General features: G+C 33.7%; 2 protein-coding genes across 10 annotated transcripts in view; one reads left to right on the top strand and one right to left on the bottom strand.

Moving 5' to 3' along the window:
- Positions 1-19,828, top strand: part of OGFOD3 (2-oxoglutarate and iron dependent oxygenase domain containing 3) — a 238,297-nt gene extending 218,469 nt beyond the window's left edge. For 3 of the 5 annotated variants that reach the window (XM_074265028.1, XM_074265030.1, XM_074265026.1), the window contains one exon: positions 19,466-19,828. Coding sequence is in view for 1 of the 5 variants with exons in the window: in XM_074265026.1 (XP_074121127.1) it covers positions 19,466-19,502 (37 nt within the window). In the remaining 4 variants the exon portion in view is untranslated. Of the gene's footprint in view, positions 1-175; positions 274-19,465 lie in introns of all 5 variants that reach the window. The other 2 variants (XR_012481624.1, XR_012481625.1) reach the window with 1 other exon arrangement.
- On the bottom strand, positions 14,620-26,217 carry PGBD2 (piggyBac transposable element derived 2). Of its 5 annotated transcripts, none has more exons than XM_074264997.1 (5): positions 24,740-26,217; positions 21,262-21,344; positions 20,830-20,891; positions 17,652-17,721; positions 14,620-16,635 (listed from the first exon to the last, which is right to left on the bottom strand). In XM_074264997.1, the coding sequence occupies exons 4-5, from the start codon at positions 17,666-17,668 to the stop codon at positions 14,877-14,879; spliced, it is 1,776 nt and encodes a 591-aa protein (XP_074121098.1). In that variant the 5' UTR covers positions 17,669-17,721; positions 20,830-20,891; positions 21,262-21,344; positions 24,740-26,217; the 3' UTR covers positions 14,620-14,876. The 5 variants fall into 5 exon arrangements, with proteins under 5 accessions (XP_074121098.1, XP_074121101.1, XP_074121100.1 ...); XM_074265000.1 differs by lacking the exon at positions 24,740-26,217 and adding an exon at positions 24,289-24,722; XM_074264999.1 differs by lacking the exon at positions 24,740-26,217 and adding an exon at positions 24,134-24,281.
- Between the last annotated feature and the right edge of the window lie 217 nt (positions 26,218-26,434).

Below are 26,434 nucleotides of genomic sequence, written 5' to 3'. Positions count from 1 at the left end.
AATAGTATATGAGGATCAATAAGGAAGTGGCTATCTTCAACATAGAGAAGAGCTAATCCAATTCCAATTGATCACTGATGGACAGAATCAGCTACATCCAGAAAAAGAACACTGGGAAATGGGTGTAAACTGTGAGCATTGTTTTTTTTTTGTTTTGTTTTGTTTCTCTTCCCAGATTATTTTTACCTCGCGAATACAATCATTCCTTTGCAACAACAACAACAACAAAATTCGGTTCTGCACATATATATTGGACCTAGGATATACTATAAGGTATTTAATATGTATGGGAATGCCTGCCATGTAGGGGAAGGGGTGGAGGGAAGGAGGGGAAAAACTCGGAACAGAAGAGAGTACAAGGGATAATGTTTAAAAAAAAATTACCTATGCATATGTACTGTCAAAGAAAATGTTATAATTATAAAAATTAATAAAAAAACAAAAAAAAAGAATGAGATTATAAATAAATTAGAGGAACATAGGATAGTTTACCTCTCAGACCTGTGGAAGAGGAATGAATTTATGTCCAAAAAAGATCATTATTGATCACAAAGTAGAAAACTTTGATTATATCAAATTGAAAAGTTTTTGTACAAACAAAACTAATGCAGATAAAATTAGAAAGGAAACAATAAACTGGGAAAACATTTTTACAGTCAAAGGTTCAGATAAAGGCCTCATTTCCAAAATATATAGAGAATTGTCTCTAATATATAAGAAATCAAGCCAATCTCCAATTGATAAATGGTCAAAGGATATGAACAAACAATTCTTGGATAAAGAAATTGAAACTATTTCTAGTCATATGAAAAGATGCTCCAAATCATTATTGACCAGAGAAATGCAAATTAAGACAACTTTGAGATACCATTACACACCTGTCAGATTGGCTAGAATGACAGGGAAAGATAATGCGGAATGTTGGATGGGATGTGGGAAAACAGGTACATTGATACATTGTTGGTGGAATTGTGAATACATCCAGCCATTCTGGAGAGCAATTTGGAACTATATTCAAAAAGTTATCAAACTTTCCATACCCTTTGATCCATCAGTGTTACTACTGAGCTTATATCCCAAAGAGATCTTAAAGAAGGGAAAGGGACCTGTATGTGCAAGAATGTTTGTGGCAGCCCTCTTTGTAGTGTCCAGAAACTGGAAACTATGTGGATGTCCATCAATTGGAGAATGGCTGAATAAATTATGGTATATGAATATTATGGATTATTATTGTTTTCTAAGAAATGACCAGCAGGATGATTTCAGAAAGGCCTGGAGAGACTTACATGAACTGATGCTGAGTGAAATGAGTATACTTCAACAACAATACTATATGATGATCAATGCTGATGGACATGACCCTTCTTCATTGTTCTTCAACAATGAGATGAACCAAATCAGTTCCAATAGAGCAGTAATGAACTGAACCAGCTACACTCAGCAAAAGAACTCTAGGAGATGATTATGACCACTAAATAGAATTTCCAGTCCCTCTAATTTTGTCAGCCTGCATTTTGGATTTCCTTCACAGGCTAATTATACACTATTTCAAAGTTTGATTCTTTTTGTACAGCAAAAAACTGTTTGGTCATGTGTAACGTGCTGCTGTCTCCAGAGACTGCCGATGGCTCTCTGGTCTAAAGGAGAGACTTCTTCCTCCAGAGAGCCACCTTAAGTCTGGCCCAGACAAGACTCTCTCTCCTCCAGAGAGCCGTTCTAACTCAGACCTAGAACAGAGACTCTCTATCTCTGGAGTGCCGCCCTTTTTTACCCTCCCAGAGAATGGGCGTGGGATAATGCAAGGGCTTCTGGGGAAAATTACTTCAACCAATGAACTTGCTCCTCCCCAGGAGTTCATAAGTAAAACTCCCAGTAAAGGCCGGAACTAGAGTTGTTAAGTACCGACTTAGCACTGTGTAAGAACCTAATATTTCATTATCTCATTAGCACTTAGTAAGAACCTAACAGTCATATATACATATATTGTATTTAATTTATACTCTAGCATATTTGATATGTATTGGTCAACCTGCCATCTGGGAGGAGGGGGGAAGGAGGGGGAAAAAATTGGAACAAGGGGTTTAGCAATTGTCAGTGTTGTAAAATTACCCATGCATACATCTGGTAAATAAAAATTATTAATAAAAAAAAAAAGAACTTACTCATAATATAAATGAATTAAAATGAAATTAATAGATATGTAGAACAAAATAATACTTAAGAAAAATTATTTTAAAAATAATTTAAAATTGTATTGAAAATACAGAGATTATTTTTTTTTAAATAATTGAATATTATATTTGAGAACTAATTAGAGAAATCTTCCCAGAATATACAATATAAGATAGACAAATTTCATAAGAAAGCAACTTTGGTATAACTTAATACAAATCTTTAAACTACATAATGATTTGATTTTAAAATTATAAAGTTGAAGAAAGGATCTTCCAAGTTTAAAAAAAAAGAAAAGAAAAGATAACTTATTTAAAATGCTGATTACATTATCTTTAAATTTCTCAACCAAAAAAGAAGAAAACTGGATAAAAATATATCTTAACAAAAAGGTAGAATCTGAAATCTCATATCCTTGAACATATCATTTAAAAATGAAATAACATTTCAAAAATAAACAAGGCCTTAAAAACCTTATTTTAAAAATTATAATTAAAAAGATTCCCACAAACAGCAGAGGAAGAATTTCAGATTAACTAAAGAAACACTTCTTAAAAGTAATAACATACTTTAAGCTTGTTATTACCTATAGTAAAGATTATAAAACAAGATATATGATAGAAACAACCAAATTACAGCTTAAGCCTGAATACTATGATCAAGAAAATATATTATTAAAGGAATGGTTATGAAGTGTCTAGAAAGAAAAGCAGTGACCACAAAAAGTTATCAGAGCTGTATCAAGAATAGGTCATGTTCAATTTTCAGATGAAGAAATTGAAACTATTTCTAGTCATATAAAAAGGTACTGAAAACCATTATTGCTCAGAGAAATGCAAATTAAGCCAACTCTGAGGTACCACTTAGATTGGCTAAGATGACAGGAAAATATAATGATGAATATTGGAGGGGATGTGGGAAAACTGGGACACTCATACATTGTTGGTGGAATTGTGAACGAATCCAGCCATTCTGGAGAGCAATTTGGAAGTATGCTCAAAAAGTTATCAAAGTGTGCATAGCCTTTGATCCAGCAGTGTTACTACTGGGCTTATATCTCAAAGAGATCTTAAAGAAGGGAAACCGACCTCTATGTGCAAAACTGTGGCAGCCCTTTTTGTAAGTGGCTAGAAACTGGAAATTGAATGGATGCCCATCAATTGGAGAATGGCTGAATAAATTGTGGTAAATGAATGTTATGGAATTTTATTGTTCTGTAAGAAATGACCAGCAGGATGATTTCAGAGAGGCCTGGAAAGACTTACATGAAGTGATGCTAAGTGAAATGAGCAGAACCAGGAGATTATATACTTCAACAACTTGTTTGGTTCTTACATGGTACTAAGACAGTGGAATTGATAGACAATAATTATTTAATTTAGCATGGTTCAGTATGATTGATCTGGTCCTACAAGGAGATGTTATGGGCCAGAACTTGAAACAAGGTACTAAGTGGAATTGAGGAGACAATGTGGTAAATCTAATTTAGCATAGATTTAATTCTACAAGAAATAATGGTTTTCTAGTGATGTATTGATTGGAGTATATAAGCAAGAAGTTCTCAGGGCCAAGGGTGACTTTGGGAGATTGAGAATTCAGTTGGGCAGAACTAAGGAAGATAGAGAAGTGGTGGCAGGCTGTCATGTGGAGAACACTGAAACCAAGATCCAGAAGGCCTCCAGAAAAGCTAGCCAAATCCCAAGTGAAGGAAAGAGAAAATAAAGGATTTGGACTTTAACTCCTGGCTGCATTTGAGGAGATTATTACATTGAACTGAAATTAAAGCTGCCTCCAGAAGCTCCCCAAGAAACCTGCTCCCAGAGAATATTATATTCTAGAGAAGAACATTACACTCCATGATGATCAATTCTGATGGACGTGGCTCTCTTTAACAATGAGATCATTCAAATCAGTTCTAATTGTTCAGTAATAAAGAGTACCAGCTACACCCAGTGAAAGAACACTGGAAAATGAGTGTGGACCACAACATAGCATTCCACTCTTTCTGTTATTATTTGCTTGCATTTTTGTTTTCCTTCTCATGTTATTTTTACCTTCTTTCTAAATCCGAATTTTCTTGTGCAGCAAGATAACTGTATAAATATGTATACATATATTGTATTTAACATATACTTTAACATATTTAATATGTATTGGACTATGCTATCTAGGGAAGGAGTGGGGGGAAGGAAGGAAAAAGTTGGAATAGAAGTTTTTGCAAGAGTCAGTGTTGAAAAATTACCCATGCATACATTTTATAAATAAAAAGCTATAATAATAAAAAAGAGATAATTCAAATGCCAAAAAAAAAAAAAAAAAATTAGATCACATTGGGCTAACCTCGAGTCCTTTCCTGAGAGTATTTATTAGGTCTATAGATCAGTAAAGTGGGATTGATATATTTTACCTAGATTTTAGAGGAGCACTTTACAGTCTTTCATGTTATATTTGTGGAAAATATTAAGGGATGTAGTTTGCATACATATTTGGTTTTGGAATTGATTAAATGCCTGAACATATATAGTAGTTATTAATGAGTCCTATTAAACATGATGGGACATTTGAGGTCTTATGGTATTTAACATACATTTATACATTATACATTTAGGAGTGTAAGAGATCTTAGAAGTCATTGATTTCAACACTAAATTCATAGTTAAGAAAACCGAGGCCACACTTTCCACTGCATCTCACTGTCTCTAATTGTGATAGTCACAATGGGAATATTTATCAATTCTGTAAATGACACACAGAGAGATCTAATATACTGAATGACAAAAAGTCAGGATCTTGATTGGCTAGAACATTGGTATGAATCTCATAAAATAAAACTAAATAAAAAGAAATATAAATACAAATACATGTGTGGACAGCAAAGACTAGACAGTGACTGTTCCAGTACACTGGGAGCTTGGTATGAGTCAATAATATAATAAATATAGCCAAAGAAAGTTAATGTGATCATAAGCTACACTTAGGATAATAATAATGTAAAACTTTCATATAACACTTTGAACTTTAAAAAATGCTTTAATATATCACTATATTTGATCCTCACCACAAACCAAAATTATTTTATACCAGACATATATCATTCTAATCCATCCCCCTAAATCCTTAATGCAAAACATGTCTTCCTTCTTTTGCACAGACTGAGCTAATCAAACTGATTAGCCTGTTTCTAAATCATTTCAACTAAAAAAGAATATTGTTGGAAAGCCTCTATGGGAAACAGCCAAGTCATTTTACAGTTGAAGAAACTGAACCCTAGAGGGTTATGTAAATGACTTAGATGCTCAAGGTGGCAAAGGCAGTAAAATAGAAGAACTGAGTGCCAAACTCAAGTCCTTTGACTTCAAATCCACTAATCTTTCCTCCTTCACCATGCTATTTCAGTTACTAATAACTTGACTTGGATAAATAATAGAATAGATAGGGGTTCTCAAACTACAGCCCGCGGGCCAGATGCAGAGGGCTGAGGACATTTATGCGACCCAACGTGCTATGGCAAATGGAATGGGTTATGGCAAATGGGCCGAGGGACTGAGACAGAGTGTGAGTTTTTGTTTTTACTATAGTCCGGCCTCCTACAGTTTGAGGGACAGTGAACTGGCCTCCTATTTAAAAAGTTTGAGGACCACTGGAATAGATTATATTTCCAGTTGAAAAATATACAATATAAAAAGGATGGAATAAAATAAAATTTTAATCTTAATTCTAAGGGCAGAAATACATTGGTGTCTAAAAAACTAATAGAAGAAAATATTTTCAATTTCTTAAAAATTTTAAACTACTATACACTAGAAAAAGATAATTAAGATAAACTGAAAAAACAGGAATATATGACATAAAAATTTAGCATGAAAAATGTAAATAATTTATTAAAATATCAAAGCATATGGACAAAAGAGAAAATAAAAATTATAATTACTAGGAGGAATTTTAACTTTACTAATAAAAAAGTTAAAATAAATTTCAAAGTATCACTTTGAAAATAATGGCAAAAAATTGGTTTCAAATGACAAAATTCAAGGCTCTGGAAAAATCTGATAAATATCTGATACTGGTAAAATAATAAAGTGATGATAATTTTAAAATTCTTCTGGAAGTACATCTCAAAAGTTACAAAATAATTGCTTATCTTTTGACCTAATAATTCCATGTTGGGAAATATATGCTAAGAATATTATTAAAAAGAAAAAAAAACATACATTTAAAAAACTTTAGAGTATCATTTTTATTACTCAATATATGTTACATGTTTATTAAGTGGAAAAGTTGAATAAATTCTGATATATTAATGTAATATTATAATGTGATCAAGTTGATAAGCATATGGAATATAATGAAACCTGTTAGAATTATATTAAATAATACAAAGAAAGCAGAAGCAGAAAAACAGAATATACTAGGAAACTAGTATATATAGACTAGAAAAAGTACACATAAATTCATAATGTCAAACAGACAAAAAACAGTTAAAAGAAAAATAAAGAGTATATAATAAGCTATTTAGGACAATTAAGTGGCATGGTGGATAGAGCACCTGACTAGTCTCTTAAGTCACTTAACCCTGTTTGCCTTGTGTCCCCATCTGTAAAATGAGCTGGAGAAGGATATGGCAAACTACTTACTCCTTATCTTTGCCACAAAAACCCAAAGGGGGTCATGAAGAGTTGAACATCACAAAAATGACTTATTCAGTCATAAATTATTTTGCATATTGAAATTGATGTATTCAAATGTAAATGTTTGTAAAATGTTTCATTTGCTTTGTTGTTTTCTGGATTTAAACAGACTTATAGAATACTTTCAGTACTACTGAAATATTGACTGAGATATGTGTCTCAATTGTTAAATTTACCCAAGACACAGGTCTATCATCAACTATATAGCCTCTCTGAATCCAAGAGGCAGAGTTTTGTAAGGAGCTGGAAGTGATAATGTGGTTTGATGTTTAAGTGAATAATCAAGTGTTTAAGTGAATTATTCATGTTGGCTCACTGAAAGTCCTTCTTCTATAGGGGCAATTCCTCCCCTTTCAGTGGCAATATATTGGCTAGGCAATATTATGTTATACTGCAGTGCAGAGGCAACAATTGCCTTTTAAACAATATGATTTTCTGAAAGAGTGTGTTGGGGTAAGCTAATAACAAACAGCTGTACTGTCTCAGTTTCTATTGATAAAAACCACATCCTGAGTTCAGCTTTGTTGATATAGGTCAAGGTGTCAAATAATTTTGATCAAATTCCCATTAGATTGATGACTTAGCTCTAGATATAATCTTAGAAAAATTCCCATGTGTGCCTATAGCATTTTGACTATCACCTGAATAACATATAGTGGGAAAATTTCCTCAAACCACTATGTGATATCCTGCAGGAATTTTGAGGAAATTTATATTCAGTGGAAGGAATTACTGGCACAGAGTGAAGATTTGACTTAACCACAAATACTCAAATAGAGTTCTGCGATAGCAATCAGATTTTTCAGAATGATCATCAACTTTTGTCTTGCTATATCAGGTTGATCCCTCATTTTCAGAGACAAATAATTCATCATCTTCCTTATCTGTACCTGGAGGAGCCAGACAACAAACGGACATCTTATAAGGACTAGTTTTGCAATCATATTCTTCAAAAAGGCTCTTACTCATGTTTTGCTCATGGACTGACTACTCATCTTAAGATACACATCCAGTAGATACAGTTTCTGAATCTGTAGATAACAAAAGCCAGCTACTACCTTCTTTTTCCTGATTCATTTTTTTTTTTTTTGGCTAAAATAAAATTCTCAAGAAAGATCTGGGGAGCCCAAGACACAAGAATAACTACATAAATTCCCAGTGAAATAATTTTGTTTGTTTAATTCAGGCAGATTAGTCTGGCAGAAATCCAAAGGGAGAAAAAATTTCTAATTCCCAGGAGAGGAAGACCAGCTCTGTAAAATCTATTTAGTAGAAGTAACAAACACCAAATGGGAAAATCTGGGGCAGATTCAGCTAGAGAAAAAGCCTTAATATACCCTTGCTATTGAAGCACAACTCAACTCAGGAGGTTAAAAAAAACAAAAAAAACCCAAAAACAAAACAAAAAAAAAACTCCTCATGTTACAAGGAACCCAATGTAGGCAAAAATTTTCATGTGATTCGGAAGGGGGAAAGGGAAAATTTCCACATGATATCTCAAGAAAAGTTGTGGGTTACAAAATTTTTCCTTGTTGCCCAAAGGATGTAGTGGGTGACATCACTGAGGTGACCTGAGGATTTCACCATATGACATCATACGAGAAATCTTCTCATGCCATGGTTAGGAGGAGGTAGAAGACATTACAGGATTAATAGTTTGAATGACAGTATAGGAGCTTTAACATTATCATTGACAACTCAATCATTGCTAATTCTGGGTCCCTGAATCTCCCCTGAAACCGGTCTACAATTATAGTTTTAAGTCCTAGACCCTAAACTAAAACAGATTGGTTAAATCCAGATTAGGTCAAGTTAACTGATAACTTTAGAATGATGACTTTAGAATGTCCCCTGGAGAGCCATAAACATTTATCATTACTTATTTAATATGATGCTGTTATGCAAAGAAAATTACATAGGATTTCAATTAAGCTCCTAGTTTATTTCCCTTCAGGAATTTACATAATGGGTTACACAGAGTAAATACTTTATAAATAATTATTTAATAGAATTGAAATCTAAATCAGAATTTTACCTATTGAGATTAAAAGAAGGAGTAGAGCCAAGATGGCAGAGTAGAACTCACCTGAACTCCCAAAATTCTCCTCCAAACTACTTTAAAATAATACCTCAAATAAAATTCTAGAATGGCAGAACCAACAAAGGTCAGGGTGAAAAATTTTCCTGCCCAAGACAATTTAGAAATTTAGCTGGAATTCAGGAATTTAGCACAGGCAGCAGACTTTGGCAGATGGCTGAAACAACAGCAGCAGTTTTCAGAGTTCTCAGTCTACAGACAGTAAGGGGGGTTTGGACAAATGGTCAGAAAGAGATTACAAAAGATCCTTTGCTGGTGCTGGGTTCAGGCCTCTATTGCATTGACTATAAGTAGTTCTGGGTCACAGTTTCAGGGCAAAGGAATATTAGTGCTTGTAGCTCTGTTTTTAGAACAGAGGCCTTGGTCACAGCTCCAGAGCAGAGCAAAGTGCTTGTGGTCATTCATAAAAGAGGAGGGGTCAGGTCTTGGTTCCAAAGCACAAAGAAATACTAGTACTTATGGCGACAGAAGGGCAAGGGACCTGGTCGCAGTTTGAGCATCAGCACTTGTTTTTACAAGGTAAGGTAAAGACCAGAGCACAGACCACATGAACAGTAACCACACCTCTCCTAAGATCATACCACCTTTGAAGCACCAAAAACTTACAGACCAGAAACTAGTTCTGAAAATAGTACACAAAGCTTGGGACAATGCCCTCTCCACTCAGAAAGCAGAGCTCAACCTTATCATAAAGTTATAGCCTAAAATAGGCTGTAAAAATGAGCAAAGAACAAAAAAGAATCTGACCAAACAGTTATTATGGCAAATGGGAAGATCAAGACACAAACTCAGAAGATGACATTGATTTTAAAACAGAGGACAAGCAAAGTCTCAAAGAAAAGATATGAATTGGATAGAAGTCCAATAAAAATTCCTTGAAATGCTCAAAAAGAATTGTAAAAGTCATTTTAAAAAGATAGACGAAAGATAGAGAAAGAAATGAGACGAAAGAATATTCTGAAAAAAGAGTCAACAGTTTTGGTAAAAAAAAAAAAAAAAAAAAAACCCACAAAAAAATACTGAAGAATAAAATACCTTAAAAACCAGAAGTAGTCAATTGATAAAACAAACAAACAAACAAACAAACAAAACACAAGAATTCACTGAAGGAAAGAACTTAAAAAGCAAAATTGTCCAAATGGGGAAAAAAAAAAAAAGATGTACAAAAATTCAATGAAGAAAATAATTTCTTAAAAATTATAATGGGGCAAGTAGAAGTAGGTCCATGAGATCTCAAGAAACAATAATTTAAAAAAAAATCAAAAGAATGAAAATAGGAGAAAATGCAGAAAAACAGTTGACTGATAAAATAAAATAAGAAGTGCTAATTTATGAATTATTGTACCACCTCAAAGTCATAATCAATAAAAGCGTCTAGACATCATTATATTGGAGAAAGAAAAAATTCATGAAGAATGAAGAAAGAAAAAATTCAGGATCACACAGGATTTTTTAAAATAGTATTTTATTTTTCCAAATACATGCAAAAGAAGTTTTCAATATTCATTTTTGTAAAACTTTGTGTTCCAAGTTTTTCTTACTTCCTCCCTGCCCAAGGCAGCAATCAATCTGATATAGGTTGAATATGTGCAATTCTTTTAAACATATTTTTTTATTTGTCAAGTTGTACAAGAAAAATCAGATCAAAAAGGGAAAACACCATGAGAAAGAAAAAAACACACACACAAGCAAACAACAATTTTAAAAAAAAAAAGATCACACAAGATTTAATAGCTTCCACATTAAAGGAGTTGTAATAAGACATTCAAGATGGCAAAGATGCTGGATTAAATAAACAATAACCTAATGAAGTAAAATCCCTTCAAGGGAAAAAAATAAATATTCAATGAAATAGGGGACTTTCAAACATTCCTAATAAAAAGGAAAGAGCTGAGTAGAAAATATGACTTTCAAATACAAATCTCAAGAAAAACATAAAAAGGTAAACAAGAAAGAGAAATCATAAGGAACTCAATAAAAATAAACTGTTTACATTCCTATATGGGAAGATGATCTTTTTAACTCCTAAGAATTTTATCACTATTGGAGTAATTAGAAGGAGTCTATATAATTAGATGGCATGAGTTAACCATGATCCAAAAAAACAAAATGAAGAGATGAAAAAGAGAGAAGATGAAGAAAAATATCTCACAAGAGACATGCAAGAAAGGGCTTTTACAGTGGAAGGGGAAAAGAGGGATGGGGGTGGCAGACAATGCTTGATCCTCACTATCACAGTTAGTTCAAAGAGGGAATAACATACATACTCAAATGGCTATATAAATCTTATTTTATAAGTAAGTAGGAGGGTAAAAGGACAACAGAAAGAGAGTTTTGAAGAAGAAAGGGTGGATTAAGGGAGGCATTGGTCAAAAGCAGAAAAGATTTTTGAGGAAGGATAGAATAAAAAAGAAAGAGAAGGATAAACAGGGGGAAATGGGATAGAGGGAAATAGTTACTAATCATAATTAGAATTGTAAATGTGATAAACTCATCCATAAAACAGTAAAAGAAAGCAGAAAAGATTAGAAACTAGAATCCAACAATATGTATGAATCAAATGACATCCAAATTCCTAAAGGAAAAAGTTAAATGAGTTATAGGAGAAAATAGAAAGGAAAACTTACACTATTAGATCTTCACTTACTTTTCTCAGTACTAGATAAATATGAATACAAAATAAACAAAAAAGAAGTTAAGAAGATGAACAGAATTTTTGGAAATGTTAGATATGATAGTCCTCTGGGGAAAACTGAATGGAAACAGAAAACTATATCTTTTTTTTCAGTTGTATACAGCACCTTCACAAAAACTGACCATGTAATAAAGCATTAAAACTCTCAAAAATGCGGAAAAGCAAAAATATTAAATACATTTTTTCAGACTATAATATATATATATATATACATATATACATAATATATATATATACATATATACATAATATATATATATAAAATAAAGGACCATGGAAACATTGATTAAAAATTAAATAGAAACTAATACTAAAGAATGAATGAGTCAAAACAATCAAAATTTCATTAAAAGAAATGAAACCAAAATTTGTGGGATGACACCAAAACAATACTTAGAGGAAAATTTATATCTCTAAATATTGACATCAATTAAAAAAAAAAAAAAGTATGAACAGATCTGTGAATTGGATATGCAATTTAAAAAAAAAAAAAACTAGAAAAAGGAACAAATTTTAAATTCCCAATTAAACACCTAATTGGAAATTCTGAAAATAAAAGGAGAAACTAATAAAATTTAAAGTTTAACACACACACACACACACACACACACACACACACACACGAAATCCACTGAACTGATAAATACAACTAGGAGCTGATTTTATGGGAGGAAAAAAAATTAGATAACATCAGTTAATTTGACTTTAAAGAGAAAAAAGAAGAAAACCTAACTACCACTATCAAAAATGAAAAGAGTGTATGTTCCATCAATAAAGATGAAATTAAAACAATTATGGGGAGCTATTTTGCCAATATATACCAATAAATCTAATGATCTCAGTAATATGTATATTTGTAAAAATATAAATTTTCCATATTAACAGAAGAAACAGGATGCTTAAATAAACTTAAATAGGTAAAAAGAAAGAAAGAATCATAAATGAGCACCCTAAGAAAAAATCCCCAGGACCAGAAGGGTTCAGAAGTGAACTCTACAAAATATTAATTAAGAACAATTAATTTCAACATGTAAAAAAAGGGAATTTAAAAAAAAAATTTGACACAAATATAGTGCACATACCCAAACCAGGAAAAAAAAACTGTAGAATAATTTCCCTAATGAAAAATTATGTAAAAATTTTAAATAAAATATTAGTAAAGCAATTATAGATATATCACAAAGATCATATATTAAAACCAGGTGGGATTTATACCAGGAATGCAGCACTAGTTCAGTATTAGAAAAAATTTCTTCATAACTAACCTAATTTCTAACATAATTTCTTCATAACTAACCTATCAATAACAAAAATAACCAAAAGATCAGATAATTATCTCAAAAGGTGCAGAAAAAGCTTTTGACAAACTACAAGTCATTTCTATTAAACAACAGAAAGAATAGGAATAAATGGGAGTTTTCCTTAAAATGATAAAAGCATCTGACATCAATCATAAACATTATCTATAATGGGAATAAGTTAGAAGCCTTTCCAATAAGATGAGGGGCAAAGCAAGGATGCCCATTATCACCATTATTATTGCAATATTAATAAAAGAAGAAAAATAAATTGAAAGAATTAGAATTGGTATTGAGGAAACAAAACTACAATTTCAAAATTTTCTGTGCATATTGAATTTCCCCCCATAATTGTACTTCAATATAAATGTATCTCTTCCTAATCTTATGGGGTTTTATTTTATGCATTTAAAAACATTACTCTAAGTCAGGGATCAAATATTTCATCAGCCTGTCTTAGGTTTCTATGACACAAAAAAAAATGATTAGGAAAACCTTGTTGTAATTAGTTCAATTCTTTGTTCTTTTGCTGAGACAACTGGGATTAAATGACTTGCCCAGAGTCACATAGGTAAGAAGTGTTAAGTGTCTGAGAGACCAGATTTGAACTCAGGTCCCCCTGACTTCAGGGCAGGTACTCTATCTACTGCACCATCTAGCTGCCCCTTCTTTGTTCTTTTCAATGGACAATGTTCTTTTCTCCCATTCCATTATCTGCCTCCTTTGCTTCTACTAACATGCTGTAAGTAAATGAAGTCACACAATATTATATTTAAGATTTTTTATTCTTCCCCAAGTCTCTTCCCAAAAAAACCTTCATTTCTTTCAAGCTTGCAACATCTCCCTTTATCACAACCCTATCAACTTACTTTATTGAGAAAATTGAGGCCTTGTGACGTGAGCTTTCTTCTTTTCCCTTCATCTTGAAATCCACTGAAATAATATCCCACTCTCTTAAGTTCGTAATAAGGTGACAAGACCAGCAACCCCTTTCCAAATAACCTTACCATCTCCAAAAGACTGTATCTTCAACTTACAATTCTCTCTCCCCTCTGTCTGTCCCCTCCCCCTCTGTCTCCCATACACACACACACACACACACACACACATATATGTTTGTTTGTATGTATGTATGTAATTATTCTACAACTATATGGAAGGCAGTTAGGTGGCAGAGTGCTGGGACCAGAGTCAGGGTCCCAAGTTCAAATTTGATCTCAGACATCAGCTGTGACCCTTGTCATTTCTCTGCCTTAGTTTCCCCAACTGTAAAATGATCATAATAGCACCTACTTCAGAAGATTGCTGTAGTTATATTTGTAAATTGCTTATAGTACCTGGCACAAAGTAGGTGCTTAATAAATGCTTTTACACTGTCTTTCCCCATTAGAATATAAGCTCCTTGAAGGCAGAGATTATTACATCTAAAAACTTTTTATCTTCATTGCCTAAGATAGTACATAGCATAAACTAGTTTCTAATGCTTTTTATCGATTATTAATTTCTGGTTATTGCCTGCATACTGTATTCAACTGCATTCAAAATAAATAAAGGGGATGGAAAGGCACAGAAATATCAGTGGTTCAATAGCATATAACCATACATTTCAAAAAACTAAACATAAATCCTTTTTTTGTTTTTATAGTGTTTAGGTACAAGACACTAAGAGACCAAAAATGGGATTTTTATTTGGGGAAAAAAATAAATGATGAAATGAAGAGAACAAATAATGCAAAAACAAACCGTTAGTCAAATCCAAAAACATTTTTCAATATACAAGAATAGAACTACTATTCTAACTACTATACAGAATTGAATGTTATTACATATTAAATAAAATAAACCTTAGTATATGTAAGTAAACTCTAAAATGTTACACTTTGGTGGACTAAAAGTCTTTTTTTTTATGCAAGTTCATCATGTGATTACTTTATATGATATTCTCTGAAACATTTTGCATGAACACCTTTCTGGCATTTTTCACATCTGGTATTTGTTTGAGAATGGCAAAGTGCACATCGGGTTCGCTTATCCTGGTGAATGATCCAATGACCAATCATGTCAAATCTGCTCTCTGTTTCTAAACGTCTACTTCTTCTTCCTTGGGATGATGTGTCAGCATTGCTTTCCAAATAAACACAAGCAATGTATCTTCTGAAAGCCAAAAGATCTACCTGAGTCTCTTCACTACAGATTCTGTGAAGCTGCCATGCATTGTTTAGAGCCACATCAATAATGTAACTTATAAAGGTAGAATACCATTTCATTCCTCTAATTTTCACCTTATATTTGGAAATGTTTTGGTCCATTTTGGCAACACCTCCTATCTTCTCATTGTACAACCTCACCAATGATGGCTGATGTACCCGAGTCCTAGTTTTGGATGCACTTGAATGACAATTTGTTAGTTTTACAGGTTCTATTCCAACGGCATTGGAACATACATCGGTAATACTGTTGTCATGCCAATGACACACAATGATTTCCTCACTTTCCTCTACTTTGTAATCAAATGAGGCTTTTGTTATTTTTTTCAAGTCTTTGGGATCTTTGAGTGGGCACTTTTCAGTCATGTATTCATGGACAGTTCCAGTGGCTTTAACACCCTTTTCCCTCAAAATAGACATTAATTTGACACTTGTAAAAATTTTGTCAAAAAAAATATGATATGGCAGACAGCCTCGTGCCTGAAGTGCATCTACAAATTTTATCACCATACTTCCTCCTAAATCTATATCTTTTTCTGGTTTTGTGAATAATGTTCCCTGAGAGGGCTCAAACCAGACTAAATACCCTCTGCTAGTTGTTCCACACCAAATCTTATATCCAAATCGAATGGGTTTTCCCTTGTGCAACTGCTTGGATCCACGATGTCCAAAATATTCACACATGGATTCACCAAAGCTGTAATATTCCTCTAAGGGAGCATGCTTTTGGAAATTCTGATTCATCAAAATTATGAGAGGCCTTACTTTTGCAAATCTATCACTCTCATCAAGTTCACTGTTATCAGCAAAATGTAAGTATGAAAGTATTAATTCAAATCTGTCCCTTCTAATTGCATCAGCAACAAGGTGATGATGTGAATCAGGAGATGTTTCCCAAAACATTCTCCTTCTTGGATAAGAAATATAACCACTCAGAATCAATATACCCAAAACACACTTTAATTCCTGGGCTGTAAGATCTAAGTTGACATTTTTTTGCCTAGCATAACGATTAGTTTCACTGACAATGAAATTAATTGTTCCTTCATCAAAAAACAATTCAAAAAGTCCAACTGGGCTCAATTCCTGACTCTTAAGATACTCAATATGAGGATCTGATGCAGACCAACTTACAAAATCAGGTCTAATATCTCTTTTGGTCCAAACCCTCCTTAGTTCAGCAATTCTCTTCTGTCTCTTTCTTGCTGGTTGTAGTTCAAGTTCTTCATTGTCCTCCCCAGTATCAGAGCCTTCAGATATCACAGTAGCATGTAGCATGCTTCCAGGCAAGTTTCCTCCTTTATGTCCCTCTTCATCTCCTGAGTCCTCATCAGTGAAGTCTCCTACAGCATTATCAGGTGGTGAGATGAATATAATTTCTTTGTCTTTGGTGGACTCATCTTCCAGAGAATTCAGAACTTCAAGCAACTTAGCAGATCTTATCTTAGGGCTAAGCAATTTTCCAGATGCATCTCCTCTAAAAGTACAGAACACAAGACATTACTGGGTGGGGGAAACTCTGGATCAGATAATTTTTTGTTACCTATTATTATTTTTTAAACTAATACTAGATAGGAAGAAAAAATTTTTTTCCAAATTTTCACCCAGGCACGCAGGAATAAGAAAAGAGAAAAAAAGTGATGAATAACAGTAGACTTTGCCAAATTTTGGAGCAAGAAGGTACTTTAGTGACCATACAATTCATCTCTTTTCTTTTTGAAGATGAGAAAACTAATATCTGGTGAATAAAATAACTTTCCCAGGGTCATATAACTAATGAGTGGCAGAATCAGGCCTGAGACACACCTACTAATTTCCAATTCAAGACCTATTCCACTATATTACACTGGCTGTTTCAAGTACAAAAAGTTCATAAACCAACCCTCACACACTAATTTTCAACTCCTAATATTAAAAAAACAAGCATTATTTAAGGATATCCTTGGAAGCACTAGGCAATTTTTCTAATAACACCCCCAAAAAAGCAAATATCTTTTTAGATACAGAATAATCTACCCATTGATGGCACTCAAAATACATTTTTTCTGTTTCTATCCTTTTTCATACTGATTTTTTTATTTTTTAATAATAAATTCTTTATTATTTTATTTCTAATTTAATAAAACAAGTATTTCTATAACATAGCACAATAAAAAATATGATCACATATAAAACTGCAATTATACTACACACAACTTGCTATTCCTTTCAATATATAATAAAATTATGTTGAAATAATAAATAAAAAAATATTTTTTTTTTGTTTTGGCCCTGTGACTTCATCAAGGTCTTAGAAAGTTGCCCAGGGAACTAAGAGATTAAGTAATTGATCTATCTATAGAAACAAAATCAACACATGTTAGAAAATGAACTCATACACAAAACTACTTCTTATAAAGTCAGTTCTTTATCCATTATACAATACTGCCTCTATTAATTTTGTGGAAAAGGTAAAAACTCTCAAAATATCCTATATAAAATGGCAATTCTTACCTTGAAATTGATGCCATGGTGAGTTGGGGAAAAGAGCTCTTTTTTCACATTCAAGAGTCCAAATTTCTCTCTACAACAATAAAAAATAATTTTCTTGGAAACACTTAATTCAAACATTTTCATAAAAGAAATATAAAAAACTTTAGACAATTTTAGCCTAGAAATAAAAGTTTCTGATTCAAAAGTCTTCTTTCACAAAATGACTTTTTTCCATTTTTCTTATTTCAACATTTAAGAACCTACCAGATGAAAAGCATTGTGCTAAGAAAATAAATCTTTGTTTCACAAATAAAAACTTTTAGATTATTAGGAAATAAGTAATTTCTTGATAGAAATATACTAAAATAGTTTTAGAAATACTATTGCCCAAATTCTTATTGTCTCTTGAAATTTCTCACACCAATCTTTATCATCAGTTGAGGACCTCAACACCTACTTTACTGGGAAAACCAAGCTCATTCAAGATTTAGCCTTAAAACCCTTTGATATCACTCTTCTACTCTCGGATAATTATGTGTTCATTCCTTCCTGGTTTTTTCCTCCTGGAAGACTGTAATCTCACTCATCCCTCATCTTGCTCTTTAAATCTTCAACTTTTCTCTATTGATTCCTTCCCTACTAGATTATTTAATGTTTGCCCCAGTTTCCTCTACTGTAAAAAGGAAATGTTATCAGCTACTTACTTCCTTAATGAAAATGAGTCTCTGATTACCAGTGCTCTCTTCCCTGTGCCATTTAACTGTCCTATAAATGCTAATATTATTATTATTGCTACTTTCAACTAGCTCAATGTCTCTCACCTGTCCTTAAAAAATACTCACTTTCCCTGAAAACATACTTCTTTCTCTCTCCTTTTTTTATCCAAACTCCTAGAAAAAAACTACCTACATTCACTGCCTCTAATTCTTATTCTTCCACTCCTTGACTCTTTGTAATGTGGCTTTTGATTTCATCAGTCACCTAAAATTGCTCTTTCCAAAGTTATCAACAATCTCTTAATTGACAAACTTGATAGTCTTTTCTTAGTTTTCAATCTGTTTAATATCTATGCTTTATCTGATTCTACTGACCATCCTCTCCTCCTGGACACTTTTTCCTCTTGGTTTTCCTTAGACTTACTCTGGAACCTTCTCAATTTCTCTGAAGGTTAATCATTCATATTATGCTCTCTGTGGATGTTTCTCAAGACTTTGTTCTGGATGTTTCTCCCTTCTTTCTATGCTTACTTCCTTGAGTTATTAACTACAATTGATTTAAATATTATCTCCACAGAGTGAACTCGGAGGACAAAGTGGATGTCCCAGAGACATCTCAAACTCAACATGTCTAAATCCCTTAATTCCACTCCCTTTCAAATTTCCCTGCTTCAGTAGAAAGTACCATCATTCTTCTGGTCACCCAATTACTGATAATAACTTGATGATGCTATCTGACCCATATCAATGTTTCCAACCACCAGTCAGAGCTAAAAAATTGTATTAGTCCAGGAAACGTTTACTACTCAAAATCCTTATTTCTAAAAACCTATAAATTTTTTAAAAACTAACTTCTTAACTGTTCTTCCTATCCTTGATTTTCTTCTCCTCTTACTTACCTATCTTTTCTAATGCCCAGAACTTCCTGGGAGCCAAGCAGAAACTACAACCTCAGTGCTGAAGATAGAGCAACCAATAGTAAAGAATTTCAAAATTTTAGAAAGATGAAGTATAGTTTGGGATGGAACAGATAAACACTAGTAGCATTAAGTCCCCTTCTATGATATTATAAAAACCAGATAAACTCATACAAAATGTATCTTCTGCTTCTAATGACAGTATCAAGATTGGATGCAGTGATGCAAGACAATTCTAATGGACTTCGGATGGAACATATCAGCTATATTCAGAGGAAGACTGAATCAGATTGAAGCACATCATTTTCCCCTTTTTTTGTTTGCTTTTTCTTTCTTGTGTTTTTTTCCTTTTTGTTATGATTTTTCTTTCACAACATGTTTAATACGGAAATATATTTAAAATGACTATACATGTGTAACCTACATCAGATTGCTTGCTGTCTTTGGGGAGGAGGAAGACAAGTGAGGGAAGGAGAAAAATTTTGGACTCACAATCTTACAAAATGAATGTTGAAAACTATCTTTACATATCATTGGAAAAATAAAACATTACTGAGGAAAAAAATAGACTACTGGTATAGTTTAGGTTTTGGAGGAAGGGTTTAGATGAAGGGAAGAGTAATGGCCAGTTAGGTGATAAGTAGGGGATAAATACAAGAAACACTGTAGATCTAACAGGAAAGATTTAGCAACTGATTCAATATTAGTAAAGAAAAAGGTAAGAGTCAAGTATGATTCTAAGATTTTAAACCTGGATTTCTAAAAGGATGAAGATGTCCTTCGATGAAATAAGGAACTTTAGGAAAGAGTTAGATTTTAGATGATAGAGAAGATAGTAATGTATTGACTCCTTTTGATTTTTAAAGGGGAAAAAAAATTAGAGTAAGTCACTAATAAGCTATTATCATACTTTTATTTCTAAACATCCAGAAAAGTCTAAAGACAATCTATACTTTCTGTCAACCATAAAAACTTTTGGTATGTTGGCTCCCATCCATATTACTTTCTTTGACTTGCTAAAAGTCTTGCCCATTCAAGTCCTTTCATAATCTTCAAAAACCCTAACTTCTATAAAACATGATATAAGTGGTTATACATTTCTCAACATTCTTGCTTCTCAAGAATTCTGAAATAATATTCTCTTGGGTATTCTCTCTCAGATTTTTCTTCCTCTGGCTCATCTTCCTTGTGTCATTTCAAGGGGACTACCAGAAGACTCTTTCCTTAGCTGTTGTTGCTTTTCTTGGTTCATTCTCCATTGGTGATGTCATCTATTCCTAGGATAATCTCTATGCAGAGGATTTCCAAATTTATATTCCCAGTTCAAATCTCTTCATTAGTTTCCAGTTCTATATTTTCAAATGCCTGCTATGTATTTATGCCTATATATCCTGGATATTAACAGCATCTTCAAATTGTGGATTCATAGGTTTCAGAGCTTCAAGATATCTTATTAATCACATAGTCCAACTGAAACAAATACTTATGTATAAGGAGGTATTGTATTAGGAGCTTCGAATAGATACATTTTTTCAAACCCACAATGCATGCCCTTAAGGAGCCTACCTTTATGGAGACCATTGTAAGAAAAGACTTCCAAAGCCCATTCCAGCTCCATATCTATGATCCTAGTAAAAAAAAGCATAGAATTTAGAGTCAGAATATCTGTATTTAAATCTCAGTTCCAACACTTTCTGACTGCATGACATTACATGGGCAAGTTATTTAACTAAACCTCTGCTAACCCACCTGAAAAAAAAAGAGGATAATCACATGATACTATCTCTTGATAAGAAAGTTCTTTATCAACCTTAAAACATTATATAAATGTGAAAAACAATTCAGGACAATTTCATCTAGTCAAGGCTAAATGTTTGGATTCAGCCTAATGTCAGCAAAAATACACACCAGTTCACTGCTATTACAAAATTAAGCCAAAGCTATATAAAAATTATTGATTATTCCAAGTAATTTGCACATTATTATAGATAGAATTACCAGGCGGCAGTGTCATGGAAACCAATTAGGAAAGTATCCAGTGGGAAATGGTTGTCAGTATCCCCCAAAGTGTCACAGTAATCCTGGATGATTAACAAAAAGAAAAGAAAATTTAGCAATTAATTTAATTACTTACTGTCTCTGAGAAATCAGTTTTAGCAGAGGGGTACGATCAGAAACCAGTGTACAAAGGCTTAAGAAGTGGACAGTAAGTATAATAATAATGCAAGCAAAGGATCAGTCTTTTTTAAAAATACTTTTTAGACTTCTTAAAAGACCAGTCTTTTTAAGTACTGTGAAAATGAGGAAAGATAGCTTAATAGGATGACAGGTTATAGTGAAGGTTTTTTCTTTTTTAAATGATGTATGTATACCTGAGGTTATTTGTAGGCAGCAGAGAAAACAATAGGACAAGGTCAAAAATGAGAAGAGGAAAAGGAATGATGCATGAGGCAAGTTTCTAGAAAGGGCACAGACTTGCCAAAGGAGAATCAGCTGTTAATCAAAGACTTGGTTTTGAGATGAAGATTATGATTAAATGGTGATTAAGTTCACAATGGATGATGAATTGTTTTCAATAAATAAGGAATGGTCATCTCCTGAGAGTCTAAGAAGTATAGATACAATTAAGGGTTCAAAGAAAGAGGCTACAGTTGGTTTGGAACAAAGACTCTGGGGAGAGCTCAAGAAAAACAATCAGAAAAGAACAAAACTTTTGCCATATATAGTGTTAAGAACTCCTATATAATGAAATTTCCAGTGGACTCAAAGTGGCAATTACCTCAGTGGTTATAGCATCTACCTTTTCCTGATAATGTGGTGAAGGATGAGTGTCACATTCCAAAGAGAATTCAACATGTCCAAAAGTGAACTCTTTTCTGTTCTCCCCACTACAAAAAAAGGTCCCTCTTTCTAAATTCTCAATTTCTGCTGATAGCACCATTATTCTTCTGATTTCAAAAACAGTCAAAGCTGCTTCTCCCTTTTCTTTCACCACCTAATAACAATCACCAAATCCTGTTGAGACTATTTCTATTCTGTCTCCCACTGTCACTATTCACTTATATCATGCTGTTTCTCCATCCTCAAATTGGTACTTAAATTATGTACCTGCCTTTTTCTCCTTTATAGATTTAAACTCCTTGAAAATAAGTGCTTTATAACCTTAATGTTTCATTATTGTATTTCTAGTACAGTGTAGGTACTTAATGACTGTCATTTAAAAATGAGAAAGGACAAAATAATACTCCTATGGCAGGTTCACGCCTGTATTCTTCTCAGAAATGGCTTCTGTTCTTATTAGTTCTGGCCTATCTTTAAAATTCTAGGATCACTTTACACACATATATTGTATCTAGGTTATATTGTAACACATGTAAAATGTATGGGATTGCCTGTCATATAGGGGAGGGAGTAGAGGGAGTAGAAGGAGGGAGGGGAAAATTTGGAAAAATGAATACAAGGGATAATGTTATAAAAAAAAATTACTCATACATATATACTGATAAAAAAAATTTATAATTATAAAATTGAAATAAGTAAATAAATAAAAGAAAAAAAGCAAGAAAAAGAAAAAAAATCCTAGGATCACAGCTCTAAAATTGGAAGTGCCCTTAAAAGTGCCCACAAAGCCCATCTAGCTTCATTTTTCAGATGAGAAACTGAGACACAAAGAGATCTGCCTAAAGATAAAAAGGCAGTGAGCATCAAAGACAAGATTCGAACCCATGTCCTTTAAATTTAGAGGGAATGTTCTTTCCCCTATCATTTTATAGAGCTTCTTTCTGAGAAATGGATAAGTGAATCTATATTAATAAGAAATATATTTAAGAAATGAATTATAACCCAAAAGAGGTGATATCACTATCTACTTTTAACAAATGCTAAGAATTTTTATATATAATCCATAATAGCTTTCCATCCACCCCATTTCCCCTAATTTTACCATGGAAAAAAGAGAAATGTTCATTTTTTTTTCAAAAAATGGAAAAAGTTATGCAAAATAAAAGCTTTTTTAATTTTTACTCTAAATAAAGACATAAAATTAAGCTTAAAACATATAAAAAAGTAAATGGAAATTTAATAACAAAATAGATTTTGATTACAATACTCTATAATCTTATTCCTCCCACTTATCTAAAAGCCATGCCTATAATAAAGAATATTTTTCAAAGAAAAAAAAAAAACAACCCAAATTGATAAAAACATTGAGAAATCATCTGTCAGGAATTCAAATTTAAAAGGATCATAGGGTGAAGAACTGAAAGAGACCTTATTGATAATACTGTCCAGTCACTTACTTAATTCTAAGGAAGAGGAAGAAATGAGACTGAGTAGTTAACCAACAAACATTCTTTCCACTATACCATACTGAGAAAAATTATATGAGGAAGAATATTAGCTGAGAAGAGCAGTGTGGAACTAGAAGAATAATTTATAAAATAATCAATACATACAGAAACATTTTGAGACTTTACAAAACAACAGTCAATGTTATGGTAAGCCTTGAGCTCAAACGAACAAAGATGAAAACTACCACTCGCCTCCTAATAAATAAATAACTTAAAATGTAGAAAAAAAGATGTAATTTGGATATAGCTAATGTGAGTTTAAGTTCTGTCTGATTATGCAGCTATATGTACTGAGGGGCTTGTTCTTCAGGTTTTGTTTTTCAATTTATTCAAGGTGCAAAAAGGATTATTTTTTAATTGAAAGAATAAACTTTCAAAAAATTAAACTCAGTGGAACAGTCAATTAAAAAAAAAAAAACAAGAAATAAATCTTAAGAAGGACAGATCAAACAACAAATGCTAAATCAGGAGGGAACCACTGCCAGAATTCAATCGCATAAAGCTCTTTTCTTCAGTCTTACATTAACACTTAAGTATCCCCATCGCTGTGGACCTCAGCGCAAGAGCAAATCCAGCCCGCCAGTGTTCAACGCAGCCCCGCAGTGCGGCTCACGGGGAGCACAGCAAGCAAAGACTTTGGCTCGCGCAGGCCAAATTTCTCTGCCCCTTGGCCTACCCCTCAGTCTGGAGCAGGAACCAAGTGGAGCTGAGGAAGGTGGGAAGCGTGTGCGTCGGGGCCTCTGGTCTATAAGCTGCAATGTTCCATTTTAGGCCGCAGACCCAAATTCTCAGTCTACCTCGAACACGGCGCAAACCTAATCCGGAAGGGGAGCAAGGAAAGGGGCAAATCGTGTTCCTCTTGTTAAGTCCTGCCCCAGAAAGCCGAACAGTCGGGGCAATAGGGCCTGGAGTCTCCCTAGTTCCAGGGAACCAGAAATGGAGAGAACACGACGTCACCATTACGAAAGCCTGGCAGGGATCTTCATCACTCACTCACCACCACCACAAGAGGAGATCCCTGAAAGTGACTTCCTCGTGAAGGATGGGGGAGGGAGAGTCATCAGGATGGACTGAACAACTAACATTTCGGTAAAGAAACAGACACATGGATCATAAATGATGCCTACCTGCGGGGAAAAGAGTCGAGGGAGGAAAGTGGGGCTTTCCGCCGTCAGCCCCACGCATTCTCTCTACGCAGCTCAGTACATACTATAAGCGGTGCACAGATTAGGCAGCCCACAGCTGGCTACCAGAAATGGGCCCAAGAGGGAAGGGAGTTCGGACCTGCGCAAACCCCACCGTCTCCTATGCTCAACCTCGGATACAAAAGCTGTTAGATTGCGTTTCTCCGGGAGGCTCCGCCCCTTCCCCGCTGCATGGTTTAGCTTCCGGGAAGCCGGAATCTCAGGCCCCAAGATTGGACCACCCTGGCCAGAGCGAATTGAGTGAAATAAAGGGTGACATCGCAGCCTCGTTTGTAATGCATTTTCAGTCCAGGTCTTCCTGTGTTGAAGAAGCAGCTGTTTCTCTACCTTCATGCCTTGTTGCCATCAAGAAGGAAGGGGAGTTGTACTTGGAACTCAAAACATAATAGGGAAGACAATGTCCAAGCACTTATGTAGAAAGCAGGTCTATATATAGGAAAAAATGAGTGATAAACTCAAGAGAGAAGGCACTAAGATTAAGAATAACTCTTAAAGGCTTTTTGTAACAGGTGGGACTTTAGCTGAGACTTGAAGAAATCGAGGGAAGGCGGGAGGCGAAAATGATTGAGAAAATTCCAGGCAATTGGAGACAACTAATGAAAATACCCAGTCTAGAGATGGAATGTTGTGTTGAAGGAAAAGCAAGGAGGCACTTGCCACTAAATCCCAGAGTATATGAGGGGATGTAAAATGTAAGAAGACTGGAAAGGTAGGAAGGGACCCAGTATCAAGGGGTTTTATGTTTGATTTTGGAGATATAGGAAACTTCTGGAGTTTGTTGAATGGAGTGGGCTAGGGGGGAAACCTTGATAAGATGAGACTTGCATTTTAAAAAGAGTGGTTTGACAGATGAGTAGACTAGAATGTGTGGTGGGATCGTCAAAGCAGAGAAGGAACATAAATAAGATAAAAATAGTGGGACTTGACAATTAATTGGATAGATGAGAGGGAAAGAGTAAGAGAATGAGAAGTCAGGGGTGACACCTAAGTTGCCAATCTAAATGACTGAGAGGGTGGTCATATTCTCAACAATAATAAGGAAATTAGGAAGAGGGAAGGAGTTAGGAAGAAAAAATTAAGGTGTCTATGGAACATCCAGTTTGAAATGTCTAATTTCAATGTCTAATTGTTGGAGATGTGAGACTGCATGATAGAAGGGGAATTAGGGTTGGATAAATAAATCTGTCATCTGTCTAAGCATGGTAATTGAACCTATGGAAACTGATGAGATCACCAAGTGAAACAGTATAGAGAAAAAAGAGAAAGGAATCCAGGATAGAGTCTTGGGGGATAGTGTCAATTTGCAAGTATGACCTGGATAAAGATGCAGCAAAAGAAATTGAAGAGTGGTCAGAGACTAAGGAAAAACAGGAGAGAGTAGTGTCATGGAAAAAAAAAAAAAAAAAGTATAAAAGAGAAAATGGTGACTGCAGTGTCAGAGGAATCCCAGAAGTCAAGAAAGATGAGAATTGAGAAAATCATTAGATTTAACTATTAGATCATTAGTAACTTCACAGAGTGCAGTTTCAATTGAAAAGTGAAGCTTTAAACCAGAATGTCAGAAGTAAGAAGAGAATGAAATGATAGGAATTAGAAGCACTTATTCTAGATGGCCTT

The sequence above is a fragment of the Sminthopsis crassicaudata genome, chromosome 4 (assembly GCF_048593235.1).
Source record: "Sminthopsis crassicaudata isolate SCR6 chromosome 4, ASM4859323v1, whole genome shotgun sequence".
In the NCBI taxonomy this organism is placed as follows: domain Eukaryota; kingdom Metazoa; phylum Chordata; class Mammalia; order Dasyuromorphia; family Dasyuridae; genus Sminthopsis; species Sminthopsis crassicaudata.
The sequence above is the reverse complement of the archived record's forward strand: the minus strand, read 5'-3'. Positions and strand labels throughout refer to the sequence as shown.